Source organism: Notechis scutatus, chromosome 5 (genome assembly GCF_049901735.1).
Source record: "Notechis scutatus isolate UNSWTSFEM ecotype Mainland chromosome 5, rNotScu1.2, whole genome shotgun sequence".
NCBI classification, from domain to species: Eukaryota; Metazoa; Chordata; class Lepidosauria; order Squamata; family Elapidae; genus Notechis; species Notechis scutatus.
Window position 1 is genome coordinate 18,598,769 of NC_142013.1, and position 18,833 is coordinate 18,617,601.

An 18,833-nucleotide genomic window follows, 5' to 3' on the forward strand; every position below is an offset into this window, starting at 1 on the left:
GTCTGGTTATTCATTGCTCTTATTAGTGAAATAAGGATTCAGTTGACTTGTTCCTAGTCCAAATCATCTCTTGTATCACATATATCTGTTTAATGTAATTTTTTTGTCTAGTCTTATTCTTGAACACAAGTTACTTTAGTAATATATGGGAATACAATTCCCTTCTAAACCCTTTATACTACTCTATTATATATTTTCTCTCTTTATTCAAATATATTGGCTTCCTATCTCGAGCACAAGGGTAGATCTGGTGGCTAAATGGCCTCTTCCAACTTTGTTATTTTAATCAGCCTTTCAGGATTACAAAGAATTTGCTGTTTAAATATACAAGTATGTCTTTAAGCCCTAGGAATCCTATTAAGCTATGCATCTTTTTGTCCAGGGCTTGTCTTGATGTTGTTTCCTCCATATTATTTTCCGTTTTTTTTAAACAGAGTGAACCAATTATGAAATTTGGGAAAAGTGAATTAGAGAAACCAAATGTTTTGTTACAGTCCATAAATATACTTTATGATTACACGGTGTATTCTATGTAATAAGAAAATTGAAAGCTGTTCCTTACTTGAAACAGTTGCTATTAGTTCAGAGTTGCATTTCTAATTTCCAGAGTGAAAGCTGGGTTGGCATCTGACCTTAAAAATAATTCTGGCTCCCTATCTTGACAGCAGTTCTTTGGCATTCATCCAGGGCTGAATATAGTAAGATATTATACCTTATGCAAATATATTTCTTTCAGCTCTTAAGGGGAATGAAATTTTATGGAAAGTGGCAACAATAAAGACAGCTTGGTGACCAAAATAGTCTTCCTTGCATAATCCTATGAAAGGCGATGGGAAGTTGGTGCATAAAGCAGCATTTCCCACATAATTTGTTCTGTCTCTGAAGCTTGTCTTGAATAGTATGCCATTAAACATTCCTGTGAAGGTAATTGGATATAATAAACAGGACTCTGCAAAGTGGTTGCACTAATGCTTTGCAGAGCAGTCCCTGAAGCATTAAAGCAGCCATGTTTTTGGGAAGGCTCATGTACCTTCTTTGAAGGCTGTTTGTCCTGTCTGCATGTGTAGCTCTACCAGCAAAGCATCTGTGCATGCACGTGAATGCACAAGCTGCCAGGACAGACTTTGAAGCAGCTTGGAGAGGTCTAATCCACTCTTTAAAATTCCATGGTGACGCAGTGGTTAGAGTGCAGTACTGCAGGCTACTTCTACTGACTGCTGGCTGCCCGCAATTTGGCAGTTCAAATCTCACCAGGCTCAAGGTTGACTCAGCCTTCCATCCTTCCGAGGTGGGTAAAATGAGGACCCAACTTGTTGGGGCAATAAGCTGACTCTATAAATCGCTTCGAGAGGGTTGTAAAGGACTGTGAAGCGAAATATAAGTCCTATTGCTATTGCTTTGCATAGCCCCAAATTATGAGCATTGTGCCTGCTTCCTAATCCAAATGATTTAATCATGATTTGTCTTACATTTACCTAGTATCAATACATAATAACAATCTGCAACAAATTTGTTGAAAAAGCCAGCTCTTTGATATCTTCCTGTGAAGGACTTTTTAAAGATGGGCCAGGAACTGTGCTTCTGATTGCTGTCACTGACTCCCTTACTAATTAAGCTGATTTATCCTTGAGAAACAATGCTGACTTCAAATTAAAATATATGAACGAAATCCTGGGTGACTTCAAGGACAGTTTTCTTGGTACAGAAGTAGTGGCAAAGCTACTGTGTTCTGGGCTTATTGTCTCCTTCCCCAAATATCAACTAGAATTTATTCTGCTTAGCTTTTCAATATAAATCAAGGTGAAATTGATACTACCAATCAGGACAATTCTTTGTTAACCAGAAAAAAAACCCAGAAGTTAAATCTTTTGAATTCAATTTTTGAATCTGCAAAGTAATTTTCTTTCTTCTCCTCAGCCCCCTTTCTCTGTCTAAATTCTCTTTACAAAAATTAAGTGTATCTTCAGCAAATAAAATATCCCATAACAGTTTATTAGTGTGTAAGGTTTTGAGGAGTCTGCTTGGAATATAGTCCTGAAACATGGATATACATTTGGTTATGTTGAATTGATTACTACAGAGATGGTATTTAATAAGAAACCTTGGTCTTCTTTCCTGAAAAACTGAGTTATATCTGCTAAGCAGTCCGTTTCTCAGAAATTAGCTGAGTACCAAATTTTCTTAGCATGAAATACAAGAATCTCTATATCACCTCTAACCACTGTTAATGATCACTATCTCTTTACCATTTTGATTTCTTTTATAATTTCTTGCCTTCCATTTAGTATTTGTGTTCATGTGAGTGTATTTGTATTATTTCCTCAGGTCTATATTCAGATGAAATGGGCTGTAATTTATAAATCCTTATAGAGTAGCACATACAGATATCATTAAAGTGCCAGAAGATTCTTTTGTTTCTATATTACAAAAGACAGAGTAAAAATAGTCCTTGGGAAATTTCTTAATGTATATGTAATGACTAGTTTCTAAGGATTGTGGTTTTGTATTGTTTTATATGTATTGCAGTAATGAAAGTGTTATGCTGGGGGGGTGGGGGAGAGGAAATTGGTTCAAGGACAGGAACATGATTTTCAAACCAAGCTCTAAGTTTGGTAGTCAGGAATTGCGGGAACCAGAAACTTGGAACAAGTTTGCTATTTAATTTCAAATCAGACTTCCTAGAAAATTTTTCAGTAGTTTGTCGAGTTTATTAGAAAATTAGGACAATATGAAATCAACATTCTTTAAAGAGAAACAGAATATAGTATTTTTGTCACCTTTACAAATCTCCTTGAATGGCTTTTATTTGACAGTAAACAAGAGTAATACTGTATATAAAGAAAAGAGAGATGGACAGAAGAACTATTACTATGGATTTGACTTGTGACTCTTCAATATGTTTTGTCTTCAGAATTACATTTAATGTTTTCTTTGATGGATAAAGTTCCTAATGGAATAGAGCCTATGTTAAAAGATTTAGAAGAGCATATTGTTAATGCTGGATTAGCAGATATGGTAGCAGCTGCTGAAACTATAACTACTGTAAGTGAGCATTTTCTATTTTTATCCCTTATCTCCTCTTAAGAGTGTTCGCTAGGAATACCAAGAATGTTTGGCAAAATAGAATCTTACATTGCTGAAATTAATATGAAAAAAAAATTGAATGTTAAACTAAATTAAATAGGAAAGTACTACAACTTCTTTAAAAATTAGAATGCAAAATCACAAAGGACTTCATCCATGGTTTGGAAGCTAGATTATCTGACACTCTGGCTTTCACCTCATATTGGAAAGCAGCCTATTTTATTTCTCTGGCTTGTTCTGAGAGCAACAAGCAAGAATCCTGGCTTTGAAACATTTTGTTCTATTTGTGATTTTTTTTAAAAACTATCACTTGAAAGCATCCTTGCTTGCAGGACTAGCCAAACTAACAACTGGAACCTAGTCATTGAAGTGAAGATTGGATATAATGCCTTACAGTGCGCTCTTTGCTTAGAATGATGTTCCTACTGTGAAGCCAGCCAGTTGTCAGCTTCATCCAGTGATTCAACCAGCATCAGTGTAGCCATCCATAAAGGAGGAGCAACCTTGTGATTTTTTTTTTGCTGTTTGTTCTTATAAAACAATTATATCTGAATTAGCTGCTTAAATACGGCATTAGGTAGCTGAAATAGATAGTTAAAGGTGGAATCAAGATTTTCTCTAAGAAGCATATTTTTGTGGCAACTTCTTATGATTTTTTTTCTATCGATAAAAAGAGAGGTTAAAAAGCAGATGAAGTAATCTAAGACCATTTATTCTATGTATTGAGGCAGCATTTTTATTTTTAATTTGTCATCATAGTTGCTTTATTCTGACAGAGCTGTTTAGACAGAAATCTTCACAGCTAGTGCAGCTAATGTAATGAAATTAAAGTAAAAACCTTTTCCTTACCCCTATAAATTTTGTTTAACACTCAGGCTGTCAAAGAGTCAACAAAAACTATCGCAGTATCTTATAACATCCTATGACTTTTAGGTATGTTTGGGTTTCATGCTGATGCCATGTGGAATCATGGCTAAAGAAAACAAGAAAGTTGAAAACAAGTGGGAGAATGTCGTATTGGGTTGGCAGCTGGTAACTTTTCTGGAGACTAACTTGCACAAAGTGTGATTTTCTGAGATATAAACTAGACCACAAGAAGACCATTTGTACCTTATTGTAATATTCCTGGGCTCATGACTGCTATACCAGAAATGCAGTTGGAAGAGGGAGGGAGGGAGATTTCGGTTGATTATGATTGCTTGCTATTTTTTTTTCTCACAGGCTTGATATTTTATTCTTTGTTTTGCTTTTCAATTTTAGGATTCTGAAAAATATGTAGAACAATTGCTTACACTGTTTAATAGATTTAGCAAATTAGTTAAAGAAGCTTTTCAAGATGACCCAAGATTTCTTACTGCCAGAGATAAAGTAAGTTATCAGCTGGTTCTTGTTTCATTTTTTTTGATAATACATGTTTACATGTATTTGGTTTTTTTAAAACAGAAAGTGACTTAGAAATATGTTAAATAAGCATTAGTCAGGGTGTTTATGAAATCATACCAGTAAATTACCAGAAATTGGGCTTTCTGTAGAGATTTAGCTATTGAGATAGTAGGATTTTATTTATATATTTGCGTTGCTATACTTGTAATCTTGCTTTAATAATAAGATTCATCAGTATCTTCATGAAAATCATTATTAATTAGAGAGTTTTCAAATAATCACAGGGTAGAATTGAAAATACTTCAAATTTCACAAAAAAGTGAGCAAATGTCTCTAGCATGACATAACATCTTACAACGCAGAAATAACATTTTAAAAGATATTGATAGGCTAGAGGAAATGTAATGCCTCCTAATCTGGCAACAGTACTTAGAAAAATCATTTTGGAATATCCTTTATTACAAACTAAATAAAAGTAAAGGTGCCTTCCAGGGGTAAGACGTGACAAACCTTCCCTCAGCTAGGAAGTTAAGAAGAACCAGACCTTGTTAGTACGTGGATAAGACACTCTCAGGGAGTCCCACTGAGACATTTTTGTCAAGGATCACAGAAATAATAGTATCACTGTATACTTCAATTCACCTTGAAGATCTAGAAATATAAACAGATTACAGCAGGGTAACAAGATACAGAAAAATATCTGAACCTTTGGGCTAATTTGGTATAGTAGCATCTTGCAGACTTACATCTATGTCCCCTTCCTTTCTTCTGTGTCCTTTCCCCCCTTCCTCATGAGCAACAGTAACCTTCAAACTTCACCCTGAAAGTAGCGAGTATCTTAAGACATTTTCTGTGCTTTGGCTATTTTCCCAATGTAATGTAGGAATTTTGTTCTTAAGAAGAGTGACTTTTAAAATGAACATAGCTTTGTTTTTAAGAACATACTTCGATATGAAAAAGTAGATTGAATGCCTATATTGAATGCCTTGTTTTTTATTTTAGGCATATAAAGCAGTTGTTAATGATGCTACAATATTTAAACTTGAATTACCATTGAAACAGAAGGGGTAAGTAATCTGAATGAATACTTGACAATAACAGAATTTAATTTTTGTTTATATTTTGAATGGATATTTAGTATTTTCCTTGTTTTCTGTAATGCTTAAATATACCTATTTTTAACCTGGGTAATTCCAAACTTTGGAAAAAAAAGCGCACAGAAGCATGTACATAGTACTAAATCTCAGATACTCAGATATGTATATCTACATATCTACTCCTAAAACAGCCAAAATCCATTGTTCTGGTTTAATGCATTTCCAAAGCCCATTACTGATAATGTTGGTGATAACCATAGGATTATATTAAAAAATGAATGATTCTAGACATGTTTGCTTATTCACTTAGAACTATTGTTATGATTTTGAAGCACATTAAATCGGCAATAGTATAGGAAATGTCTTGACAATTCCTTTAGGATCTTACAGTATTTAAATTTTCATTTCTCATGCATATTGAACTGCTTTTCTGTAGCTTCCCATATATGTATTATTTTATATTTTTAAATTATATGTACAAATTAATATAGTCACTTTGAAATAAAAGAAATAAATTTACACAATGCAAACATGTAAACATATTGATTGTTTTTACATAAGGCATTTCTCCTTTTTTGTTCATAGATGAATGAGTTGGTATAATGGCAGGAAACCAATGTTAGTGATTCGGTATAACTTTTGGCTACTATTTTTCCTTTTTTCCTTAGTGTTGGATTGAAGACACAACCAGAGTCCAAATGCCCAGAGTTACTTGCAAATTATTGTGATATGTTATTAAGAAAAACACCACTAAGCAAAAAATTAACCTCTGAAGAAATTGAAGCAAAACTTAAAGAAGTGGTATGTTCTTTTTTATTCCTAGTTTTTTATTTGAGAGAAATAAATGTGAAGATTGGGTAATATCTTTGATAGCCTTTCTGCTATCAAAACTATCAGAACATTGCTCTATTTCTTTCAATCTGAATTAATAGAAGTGAGAGGTCAGTTATGATTAGAATGCAGTGATATGTTGGTTTAATCCTTAAAATAGTAGCTGATGAGGGCAAGGTGTCATCCATAATACAGCTAATGATTATAAATCAGTAATAATGCAGTCCTGTACTTGAGCACTCAAAGGTTCTACTGAGTGTGTGATATTTCCATAAGAAGTAAGTTTAAGATTGTGGTTTTATTTTTGTAATCTTCACTGGATTTAAATGAAACTTTCAATTTATTAGTTGTTGCCAAAGTTTATTTCAAAAATAAACGTCTAAAAAAGTAATATTTCCTTGTTTCTGATATTGTTGACATTCTGTTTCTCCCTGGAGAGAGAGGAAAAGGGAGAGAGGAAGCCTGCTACATCTAAAATTAAATTTCATCTTAAGAAACTGCATGCTATAGGTTGGAGAGATGTTTTAGCAAATGGCCATCTTTCAAAATTGCTTTTTAGAGAAACTATCTCAACATATTTTATTTAAAGCTATGCTCTTTGAAAATGTGATACAGTAAAGTTTGTTATATTTAAATCTTTTTGAAATCTGATCATATATAGATTTTTAGTTAAATGTGACTATTTGATGATAGTAGGAGTTTAATACTATCAAACTAGTGGAGCTTCAGTATATTAACGTACGTAATTTGCACCTCAGAACATTTCCTATCACTGATTAGCGATTTCAATCCTTATTGGGAACTAGCAATTGTGTTTCATTTTGGGACTGTTCATATTCAAACATTTTAAGTGGTGGATATTGTATACTGCCTTTTGATTACAAACATATTTTAGCTATTTAAAATATGATCAAAAGGCAGTAATATGGACGTGTCTGTATAAATGATGATATATTTTGTTCAATGGTGATTGAATATGGTGATACATGTAAGGATTTTTGAAGGGTGGGGTTAATACAGGGATATATTATTCCTGATAAAATATATTCTGGTATTGCTGTTCTGCAATAGGAGTAAATACTAATAGCAATCGTGAAAATATGTATCATGCTTTTTAAAAACAGCTATTGGTACTCAAGTATGTACAGAACAAAGATGTTTTTATGAGATACCACAAAGCTCATTTAACAAGGCGTCTTATATTGGATATATCAGCAGACAGTGAAATAGAAGAGAACATGGTTGAATGGCTGCGGGTAAGTTCATCAATTCTGTTATATACTCTTTTCTTTAGAAAGCATAGCTTTTAATTTAAAATCACACATATTGTGAATTATTGAATCTTATCTGTGGCCTGGTCTTTAAGTTAATGTTATCAAGTGGTTTATTCAATTTTTTAAAAAATAAAATTTGAACTTTGTACGTTAAGGTCCTAACAATGATTTAACAAAGATTTATATAGAAAGAATAGCTAGTTGGCCTGTGGTTTGAATCCAGCTTCTTGCTTTTCCCCTCATGCATGAATGTAGTGAAGAACTGAAGAATTTCTTTTCCAGTTTGGTACATTTTATGCGGGAAATAAATTGTTCTTATGTTACGTTAGTATGTGGATATTGCTAGTTGTAATACCTACTCAGAGCTGTACAAAACCACTCGGGCTTTGTTACAATTCAAGAGGTGGGTTTGAAGGGGCACTTCACTTGCTTTGCAAAGAGTCTTTGAAATGATTTTGCATGGCCCTAATTGTTAACAAAAAAGATCAGTAGTAAGTATTTAGTGTATTTAAATCATATAGTTATTGCTTCAATCCTCTCTCTTTGCAGGAAGTAGGTATGCCAGCAGATTATGTAAATAAATTGGCAAGGATGTTTCAGGATATTAAGGTATCTGAAGATCTTAACCAGGCCTTCAAGGAAATGCACAAAAATAATAAACTGGCCCTCCCAGGTACTTTTTATACTTGTTACTTTTTAAAATTCTCAGTGTTATAGAAAGATTATTTATATTTGTTTATCTTGCTTTTTATCATTAACAAATCCATATTGGATAACTATAATACAAAATTGTGCATTCAGTTTCTTTGACTTCGTTCATATATTGGTTGATAGTTTTAGTGTTACTTGGCTGAGCTTTCTGTTTGTTTTGTGTACAGCTGATTCTGTGAATATTAAAATTTTAAATGCTGGGGCTTGGTCCAGAAGTTCTGAAAAAGTTTTTGTATCACTGCCAACGGAATTAGAAGATCTTATCCCCGAGGTTGAAGAGTTCTACAAAAAGAACCACAGTGGCCGGAAGCTTCACTGGCATCATTTAATGTCCAATGGAATTGTAAGCATGCCTGTGTCACTTGTTTGCATTTTGGTTTTTGGCACCCTGAAATTACAAGCACATTTAAATTCACTTGCTAATTTTTGGTCATTAACAGATAACTTTCAAGAATGAAGTTGGCCAGTATGATTTGGAAGTTACTACGTTTCAATTGGCTGTGCTTTTTGCATGGAATCAAAGACCCCGAGAAAAAATTAGTTTTGAAAACCTTAAACTAGCGACAGAACTTCCAGATGCTGAGCTTAGGAGAACTTTATGGGTAAGTATTTGGCTCTTTGATCATATTATAATAGCATTATGGGAACATTCATATTAATGTAGGAAACAAAGAAACTTAAATCTTTTCTACTTTTAAAATAAAACCTGTCTTTGAAATATGACTCCTAGGAAGGAAAGATGAGAACTTATTATCTGTTAAAAAATAATTGCATTCGTAATATTGCATTTTTCAAAGAAGCTACTATCCCTGGCTCAGTTTGTTACTGCATGACTATCATGCTCAGAACTGTATTACTCTAAATGAGATCTGACCAGAAAAACAACAAATAACTTCCTTTGATCAGGACTGATTCTGTTATAAGAATACTTAGGTTCTTTTTCCATACTACGAAATCAGTTTCCCTCATCTTATACATACACCTTCATTTTTCTACCTAAATGAAGGACTTTATATTTCTGCCTGTTAAATTCTATCCTCTGCATTTAAGCCCATTGCACAAGCTTGGCTAGATGTTTTCTAATCTTTTCTCTGTCCTCTAAAGTATTAGCCCTGCTCTCCAGCTTTGCATTGTGTAGAATAGAATAGAATACTTTATTGGCCAATTGTGATTGGACACATATGGAATTTGTCTACAAAAAATGTTAGCCCAAGGGCCAGAACATAACTCTCTAGTATTCTGCTCAAAGCTTCTATCCAAGCTGAAGTTAATAAACACTCCTGTTTGTTAACCAGTTCGACTTCGTTCTAAAACACATTGAAGGGGGAGGAACTTTCTGGCTGACGTCCTCTCCCACATGCCCCAGTACAAATGCAAACGTGAGGACGTCGTAGATGCCATCATCCCCTCTACCCAAATAGCTGACCAAGTAGCTGCCCAAATAGAATTATTCTATTGGTAAAAGTAGTGTCATCTAGCTGTTGGTTTGCCAATTATCTTCTTCCTAGGACTGAGAGAGAATGACTGGATCAAGATAACCCAGTTGGCTTTATAGCTAAATCAGGTTTAAAATTCATGGTCTCTTGCTCGGAGCCTTATCTACTACACCAAATTGGCTCTCATCCCAAACCAGCATTTCTGTATTGCTACTTTCTGGTTGCTTAGGTAGAAGAAACTGGTAAACTCTTAAAAAGAAAAACCTGAATACGGTGTGCTGTTTTATTGCATTGGACTGTCTAAAGTGCAAAAGAATGCCAAACCTAATCTAGTATGTCTTTAAAAGGCTGCATGAGTAACTTACATAACAATCTTCTTAAAAGCATATTTAACAAGCTGATAAATATTTGGAACATCCTACCAAAATGCATTTAAAGTATTTATTATATCAGCAGTTTTCCATATATTTTTCACTATATATTTTCTCTAAATGTATCTGGAATTGAAATGGAGTCTTTTGAATAAATAAAATACATGTTCTGCCTTATTTATCATTTCTTTGCACTCTTATTCTTTAAAAAGCAATTTCATTTGCCTCTGTTGCATTGATTCTGCATTCAGTTCAGATAAGTCTTTCAGAATATTTCTCTTAAAGCTTGGATAAATGCATCTGTCACAAAATAGTTTCCATAAAGTGTTTTTCATTTATATGTGAATAAAATAATATTTTGCCAATTCATTGCAAATTATAGATCAAATTATAAGATGCTGTCCTTATTCATATTCACATTGATAGACCAATATTTTCCATTTCAATTTCTCTTAATCCTTATTTTATCTTGCTTTCATATTAGTTATAGCTTTGTGAAATATATTAAAAGAAGGTATATGTTTTGTTATGTCTTTTTGCTAATATATGCATTTTAATGTTTATGTTTTGATTAGTCTAAAATGGCTTGCTGATATCAGGTTATTATCAGGTTACATTTCAGGATGATCAAATGTAATACATAAGGCTTTTCTTTAACATCTAATTAAGGTAACTAAAATTATTAGCTTTTGCTTAGGAAATTAAATGAATTTTGACAATTAAGGCATGACAAAATTTGATCTCTATATTTGATCTATATTTGATGATATTTGATTCACAGCCTTCTTTTCTCTTTCCTAATTTACAGTCTCTTGTAGCATTTCCAAAGTTGAAACGTCAAGTTTTGCTGTATGAACCTCTAGTCAATTCACCCAAAGACTTTACAGAGGGAACTCTCTTCTCAGTGAACCAGGAGTTCAGTTTAATGTAAGAAGTGATAACTGGCTTACTCACAAATGTTTTAGGGATATCCAAAGATAACATTTAATATTGAATAGTTCAACTGGTCTTAAAGTTGAATAAAGTTAATAATATATTAGAATTAAATTACAATTTTTTTACAGTTTGAAATTGTAAGAGTTAAATGTTTTGCTATACTGTATGTTCAGCTTTAGAAATACAAATCTTTCCTTTCCTGAAATTTCAGTTCGTCAAAGCTATTATATTGACTGAAGACCAGAATTTAAGTATTCTTTGGATTATTTTAAATCAAACAGATTTAAATTCTTTACAAGTTTTATTGAAATAAATTACAACTATCTTATTTTGCTAATGAAGGATCTTGCCAAACCCATTTCTTTAAAATGACCAGACATCTTTAAAGCAGAACTGTAAAATATATAACTGTATAGTATAGGTAACTCCATCTCCCTTGTTTTCATCCCTTAAGTATTCCAGTAATGCACTAAGTATTATCCTGTGGATTGCCTTCCCTGGACCATAATCTTCTGCTTCTGAGAAAGTTATTCTTAGTTCATTAGAATTTTTAAAGTAGTACCGTAGATAAAAATTCTTTGTGATTGCAATTTGTCATAATTGCAAACTGGCTGTTAAGCACTTGAATTGTGTTCCAGTGACTACAGGGCTGCTGCAGTGGCCAGAACTTTGAGGAAAAGTTGTAAATCCCTTGGTTCAGTGCCATCATAATATCAAACAGATTATCGTTAACATATGAATGCCCAAAGAGATGAAATACTACGCATAGTATAGTTTATATTAGATGGGCATCCATATAGCAGCAGTGGGTTTTTTATGTTTCTAAGGTAGAATAGCAGGACTCCTGAGGTCAGTTTGAATTCTGAAATTTCATGGCATAACCATGCAGAATGCTTGGTAACAATGCAGAACAATTCTTTTTGATACAGTTTTACTTTTCAGTCTTTCTTCCAGCTCTGGTATTTTCTGACAGTCTCCTATCCAGGTACTAACCTGGTTTGGCTCTCTTAACTGCCAAATGTAAATAGTAATACAGAGACAGTACAGAGAAGAGATAGGCCAAGCTTAGTTGTTCCCATGCACATGCCATGTTCTCTGCTGACACTAAGGACAATGAAGTCATTTGTGCAATCAAATCATTTTGTTTGCAGTTTCTCATAAATTGTTGCTTATACTGTCTAGTGGCAACAGCATTTGCCTAGATAGAGTTCTCATTAAAGATAGGTCAGATGGCCTGGAATAATATAATTAAAGTACTAAATCCAGCAGTTCTCAGCTTGAAGCTTATTTTTGTGATGAACTGTTTTTCAGCTTCTGTTCTCTTTTATACATTGTATTGAGATTGTGTTGTAACAAAAGTTTTTTAGGAAATATGCAATATTGGCAATTAAATTATACTGTTATGAAGAACACAGAATAATATGAGTAAAGTACTTTGAATATTAAGGATTTGTAATATTGATTATAGTGTTAGAGCACATTATTTTGTTAGTAAATATTAATTTCCCATTGGCCATCAGAGTGCTTTCAGCCATCGTAATATGTATAAATATAAAAAAATTAAATCTTTGTGAGCATTGTGAAAAAGCCATTACATTTTCAAGTAAATGGAAAAAAATAGGATTGCTTTCCTAAAAATCATTGGAAATTTTATATGGATACAATTCTCAATGTCTGTATTCAGTTTCCACTCTGTAGTCCAAGTAGTTATGTCTCTCAAATCTTCAAGAACGTCCACTGATTAAAACTAACCTACATATGTTTATTTTATTTATTTTTTTGCATTTTCTGTTTTTTTTTTCCAGAAAAAATGCTAAAGTTCAAAAAAGAGGTAAAATAAACCTTATTGGTAGACTGCAGTTAACAACAGAGAGAATGAGAGAAGAAGAGAATGAAGGAATAGTCCAGTTAAGAATATTACGAACCCAGGTATGTTAACTGATTTTAGGTTGTTGTTTTGTGTAATTCTGGAACCTAAGAGATATGATATGCAATTACAGTATGCTGTTCAAAAAGTGGTGTTTTGATGCTTGACAATGCTCCCCCCTTCTTTCACAATATGTAAGTAGATGAAAAGTTGAATTGGCACTATAGGCTGTGGAGATTCATACATTAACTGTCTGACTTTGTTATCAGAAGGGCTCCACAAAGCAGGCAGTTGAAAAATAGTTTTTCTGCTAAGTTACAAGACACAAGCTGAAAACGTCAAGGAAGATAGTTTGAGTAGGTTTCATTTTATACAGTGCAGGAAAGAAAGAGTAGTAAGAAGTACAGGAAAAAAAGAGTAGTAAGAAATGCAGGTTGATCTTTTAGTACTTCCACTTAAAAGTTCTTGTTCATTGGTGCAACAATGAAGATGCCAGGGAGCCATTTTCAAGGTGCATTGCATACCAAATTTTACCAAGTTCTAGCAGTGTGCTTCATCATTACTAGGCACATACTGCATGGATGACAAGAGCTGCGGTGGCGCAGTGGTTGGAATGCAGTACTACAGGCTACATCTGATCACCGGCTGCCAGCAGTTTGGCAGTTCGATCCTGACTGGCTCCAGATTGACTCAGCCTTCCATCCTTCCGAGTTTGGTAAAATGAGGACCCAGATTGTTGAGGGCAATGTGCTGACTCTGTAAATCTCTTTACAGAGGCCTGTAAAATACTGAGAAGTGGTATATAAGTCTAAGTGCTATTGCTATTATAAAGGCATTATTAACAAGTGCCCATTAGTAGAATCTGGCATGGGGAGGGGTGGAGGGACAGAGTCTAAAATATAAAGAAATACAAATTTGTAAATTAAAAAAATGCTAAAATGTAAGTTTCTTGACTTTGAGGCCAAGTTTGTATGTATGTCTAGGAAAGGAATACTTTGGCCATAAGATAGTCATCAGCCTGTAACTGACAGCATTTAGCTCTGCAGTGCCATATGGATATTCTAGATCATTTTGTATGTTGCAAACTATAACTTAGGAAATATTGCCTTCAGCTGTCCAAATGACAGCTCTGAGTGGTCCACTTCTTTCTGTGATCCTTCTATCCCATTTTGCCCATATGTTGGATCATAAATAATGTTGTCCCATACTTACAGAGAGTAATTAAACCTTCCCTCAAGTTGGCACCTTCTAGGTGCGTTGAGATTGCAGCTGCCAGAATTCCCAGACAGTGTGGCTTAGTGAGTGACAGATTGGAAAATATAGAGGACAAGGAAATGTAGAGAAATGTAGAGGACAAGGAAAAGGACCTTAACGGAAATACGTAGGCCATTGGAGTAGCTAGTAAGACCAAATGGAAATTGTCTTTTACATTCGTTAACAAAAATCTAGTGTTATAAGAGCAATTGTTTTGTATGACATAAGGTTGCATTTTCAGGTTAAGCTATATGCATTTAATATTTTCCTACATGACTGATAACCATATTGCTAAAAATAACCATATGCAACCAGGTTGGTGAGTATGTATATAAAGCGTATTCTTTTATCTAAGCTAGTCTGACCTTCCCAGTTACTAAAACAAACACTTCTAGTTTACAGAAGACTAACAGAGTGACCTAACCAGATGCTTGGGCAATTGTGTATATGATATCTCTTTCAACTTGTTTGCTAGATCCACTTTGCTTGTCTTGGACAAATATATCCAAAGTGCAATTTTTCCTTTTTTCTCCCCCTTTTTTAGGAGGCTATCATCCAAATAATGAAAATGCGGAAGAAAATTACTAATGCTCAACTTCAGACTGAATTAGTAGAGATATTAAAAAATATGTTCTTGCCACAGAAGAAAATGATAAAAGAGCAAATTGAATGGCTTATAGAACACAAATATATCCGAAGAGATGAATCTGATATCAATACGTTTATATACATGGCATAGCCTAAGGATTTACTGGAAAATGCCAAGAAATGTGCAGTTGGAGTGGTTTGGGCAGAAAAAAAAATACAAGAAGACTGTGCTGTAAAAGGACTTGACCTGCATTACTTACTCAAATTCCTGCCTTACCTTATCAGAGGACTTTATTTTGTGAATCTCTCTCTCTCTCTCTTTTTCAGTTAGCATGATGGTGTTCCCCTCATCTTGTGCACATTTTTAACAGCATGCTGGTTTTGTGGAGAAACAACATTCACAGAGAGCCCATTGTGAGAATATTAGGATTTGAGTTGTACCTGGAAAAGAACAGATCTGGGATTTTTATATTACAGAACTTGCACAAAGAAAAAAATTTCAAGATATTCATGCACTGAAAAACTTGCTAGTTTTCATTTTCACATAAGAAAGAGAGAAGCAAATAGGTTAGATGTAGCACTTCATACTTTGTGTTTTGGAACAACTGCCTAAATGTATTGTCCTCCTTTTGATCTCTTCCCCATGTATAATATTTGAACAACACACAAATGCATCACATCTATATATACATATTTATCTGTTAGCTTAAACAAGTGTTTCAGTATGAAAATTGGATTGGAATACTGGGATACTAGTAATCCTAACAGGATATATTATATATGTCACATAGTTTGCTTCAATCTCTCCCCTCCCCCTTTTTAAAAAAAAATTCACTTTATTCATGGAAAGATCTGTTTGTAGTGAAAAAAATATATTAAATGTATTTGTTTATACATTTAATACTGGCATTCACTATTTTAATACTGGCAGAAAAGAAGTACATTAAACATAACCAGTACACAGTTCCCTCAAAATAGTAACATTTTGACAATCCTTATATATTCCTTTATTTATTTGAAAATAACTAAACTTATGTTTATACATGTAATTAAACTCTGAAAAAAAAAAGAGAAAGCGTGGAAGAAGGCATGTTTTTGGTCTAGTTTGATCAACTAATAGATTGATCAATCGCATAGGCTGTTGACTTACTCTACCAACAACAGTTGTAGCATAGCCCCATAAGCTTAGTGAGATGTATCAAACCCATCACTAAGTTGAAGGCCCTTTTCTCTTTTCCTTTAAAAAGTCTGCCTCAGATTTAAGTGAAGAAACACACACTAAGGCTGTGAAATAGTGTATAGAGGGCAAAAAGAATACAGAATGTCAGATTAAAATAAATGCTAGTGAAGGACTCCCAAGGTTTTAGCTTCTCTAAATGATTTCCTATTGTGCCATATTGTTAGCACCTCTTTACAAAACTACGTTTGAGATTTTAGCAATGCATATGAATTTTCTTAACTTTCAGTTGTTACATTAGACTATGGCTGCTAATTGGTAGAAAAGTAAGATCAAGACAGACTGTAATTGTGGACCAAATGAATTTAGCAGGCTGTATTTTACATAACAAGACAGTGCCAGGGGTATAATCCAGTGGAAATGGAAATCGGTTCAAACTGCAAGATTTTCTGATTTCTCATCTGTACTCCCTTGTCTACAATCTTCCTGAATAAATTCTTAAAGAGTGCATGACATGTCCACAGGGGAAAGAAAATTTGTCCCCTCCTCCAAATTGGAAACTGGTCTTTGAATTCTGCCTCAAAACCTTGCACTGATGCACACATACAGATTATAGCTACCAACTATAATGAATGTCCCCAGGGCTAGGTTGAGAAAACCCTACTATGATGCAGTGGAGAATTACAGACATTCATGGTTATGAAAAAAGTAAATGAAGACAGGGTGCTGACCTGAAGTTTCATCTTCTGTATTTATGTGCATTTTTTATTACTTGTAGAACAGAGATTAATATTTTTTAAAGTGTTCGCTGCAAACTTAACATAGGATTGTTAAAATTTCAATTTCAAAATGTTGTGAATAAAAGTCAGAAAAAAAAGTTGTATATATTATCCAACATCCAATATATGTTAAACTAAAATTGATTTACCAGAAGTCTTTTGTACATGCTACAAGATTTCTAAAACTCCGCATTAGATTTGGAAATAAAGTTAGAAATGGGTAGAAAAAGACAAAAACTTTTTTTTAGAAAGTATGTACATATTTCTAAACTTCTTTGGTAGAGTCCTTTTGACTTTGCTTCCTGTTACTTCGGATGCGAAAGGAGCAGGCACGCGGCATTGAATATCCAACCAGCCGTAAACCTCATATTTAATGATGTCCAAATGCTAGCAATTTGACTTTCAGAATGATTTCATTTTTTAGCAGGGCAAGTCTTTTAAAAATTAAATCTTGTGTCTGACTTTTAAGTTCCTTTAGGCTTAATGAATAGCTCTTCAGAATTACCTCTCTCTATACTTCCTTTTGCTTCTCAGAAACAGATAACTGATTCAGTGTAAGAGATTATTTTCTGAAGGGATACCATCCGCAGGTATACATTAGCCTGGATGTTGCTAGTGGAAAACTCCTTATTTACATTAAAAATATTGATTACACATGTCTTACTTTTTAATCCCATTTCATTCATAATTTAAGTGGGTTTAAAGCCAGAAAATAGAACAAACAATACGCTATAAGCATAGTTCAGTACTTATGCACATTGGAATACATGCCATGTGAAACATGATTCAAACCTCACACCAGCAATTTTCTTAAAGCTGCAGCATCACATTTAGCATTTCTGCTTGGACATTTTCAACAAGATGCCCTTAAGGCTATCTTTGTTGTGAAGGTAGCTATATATGGATTTAAAATATATGCAGAAGTGTGGATACTTTTCACATCTAAAAGTAAATTAAATAATCAGTCCTTGCGATATGGCACTTTTCAAGCTGATTTTTTTAGCTTTGGATTATTTTTATTATTATTTTTGTTCCCTCCAAAGATCTAGAATAAAGAGGTGCTGCTTCTAGGAAAAAAAAATGTTGCCACAAGCATTGCCATTGTGGTTTGTATTAGGTTATATTATAAATGTGAAAAATATGCTATGAAAAATAATGTGAGTTGCATTGATTTTAACTATACTTACAAAATGTTTTGTCACAACTAATGAGGTTCATACTCTACTTTGAAGTCTTCCATTTTTTTCTTAATCCCATTGATGTCTTCGTGTACTATCTATTCATTTATTGTTTTTCTTGGAGCATGGTGTAGTTAAATTTAAGTTTTAGTGGTGGTTCTTTCCCTGTTTTTTTTAAGGCAACATGACCTGAGTAATCATAAACTTTGGATTTTATTTGCATTATGGTATCAGTTGTGAAAGGTACACATAAAAATACAGAGGAGAATTTTGATAGGTTCATGGACAAATTTTGGCATCTTGAGTGCAAAATTATTTTCATGGAACTAGTTGGAATGCTGTGTTTGTAAATTCAAGGTTCTATGTGTGAAATAAAACAGTACTCAAGAGCATATTTGTGAATGGACTATATGTAGCCTGGAGTACAGCGCAAACTTGAGTTTCCAAGGTTGTAATATCTACATATGGTAATTTACAGTTTGAATGTATGCCACTACGTATGAGATAATGCTGTACAATTTTGACTGGTAGCAGTTTCTTCTTGTATGGCAGTCTGGCTGAACTATTTTGATGTACTGCTTAACTTTTGGATTTTATTTTTTAAGTTGTATAATTTATTTTCATGCAAATAAAATGTAATATAAAATATTCTAAAAACAATATAACTTTTTTTCTAATGATTTCTTTCATTTATAATTCTATCCCATATCAATAACCATATTAACCAAGATCTGAAAATGGCATTCTCAAACTAATAGTAAACTTATAAAATGAAAGTTAATTTTCAGGGTATTTTGTAATAGGGTGCCCACTGGAAAGCAAAGCAGGTCAGCCCTAATTATTACTTGGGTGGACCCCATCTGGGAA

At 33.5% G+C, this 18,833-nt stretch overlaps 1 protein-coding gene across 1 annotated transcript in view; it reads left to right on the top strand.

Annotated features, from left to right (window-relative positions):
- CUL5 (cullin 5) overlaps positions 1 to 18,623 on the top strand; it is a 31,225-nt gene extending 12,602 nt beyond the window's left edge. Inside the window, exons 9-19 of the mRNA XM_026685353.2 lie at positions 2,912 to 3,042; positions 4,345 to 4,452; positions 5,470 to 5,534; positions 6,233 to 6,365; positions 7,520 to 7,651; positions 8,219 to 8,342; positions 8,548 to 8,723; positions 8,821 to 8,982; positions 10,996 to 11,114; positions 12,929 to 13,052; positions 14,789 to 18,623. Coding sequence (XP_026541138.1) covers positions 2,912 to 3,042; positions 4,345 to 4,452; positions 5,470 to 5,534; positions 6,233 to 6,365; positions 7,520 to 7,651; positions 8,219 to 8,342; positions 8,548 to 8,723; positions 8,821 to 8,982; positions 10,996 to 11,114; positions 12,929 to 13,052; positions 14,789 to 14,983 — 1,469 coding nt within the window. The 3' untranslated portion in view covers positions 14,984 to 18,623. The remainder of the gene's footprint in view (positions 1 to 2,911; positions 3,043 to 4,344; positions 4,453 to 5,469; positions 5,535 to 6,232; positions 6,366 to 7,519; positions 7,652 to 8,218; positions 8,343 to 8,547; positions 8,724 to 8,820; positions 8,983 to 10,995; positions 11,115 to 12,928; positions 13,053 to 14,788) is intronic.
- The last annotated feature ends 210 nt before the right edge of the window (positions 18,624 to 18,833 follow it).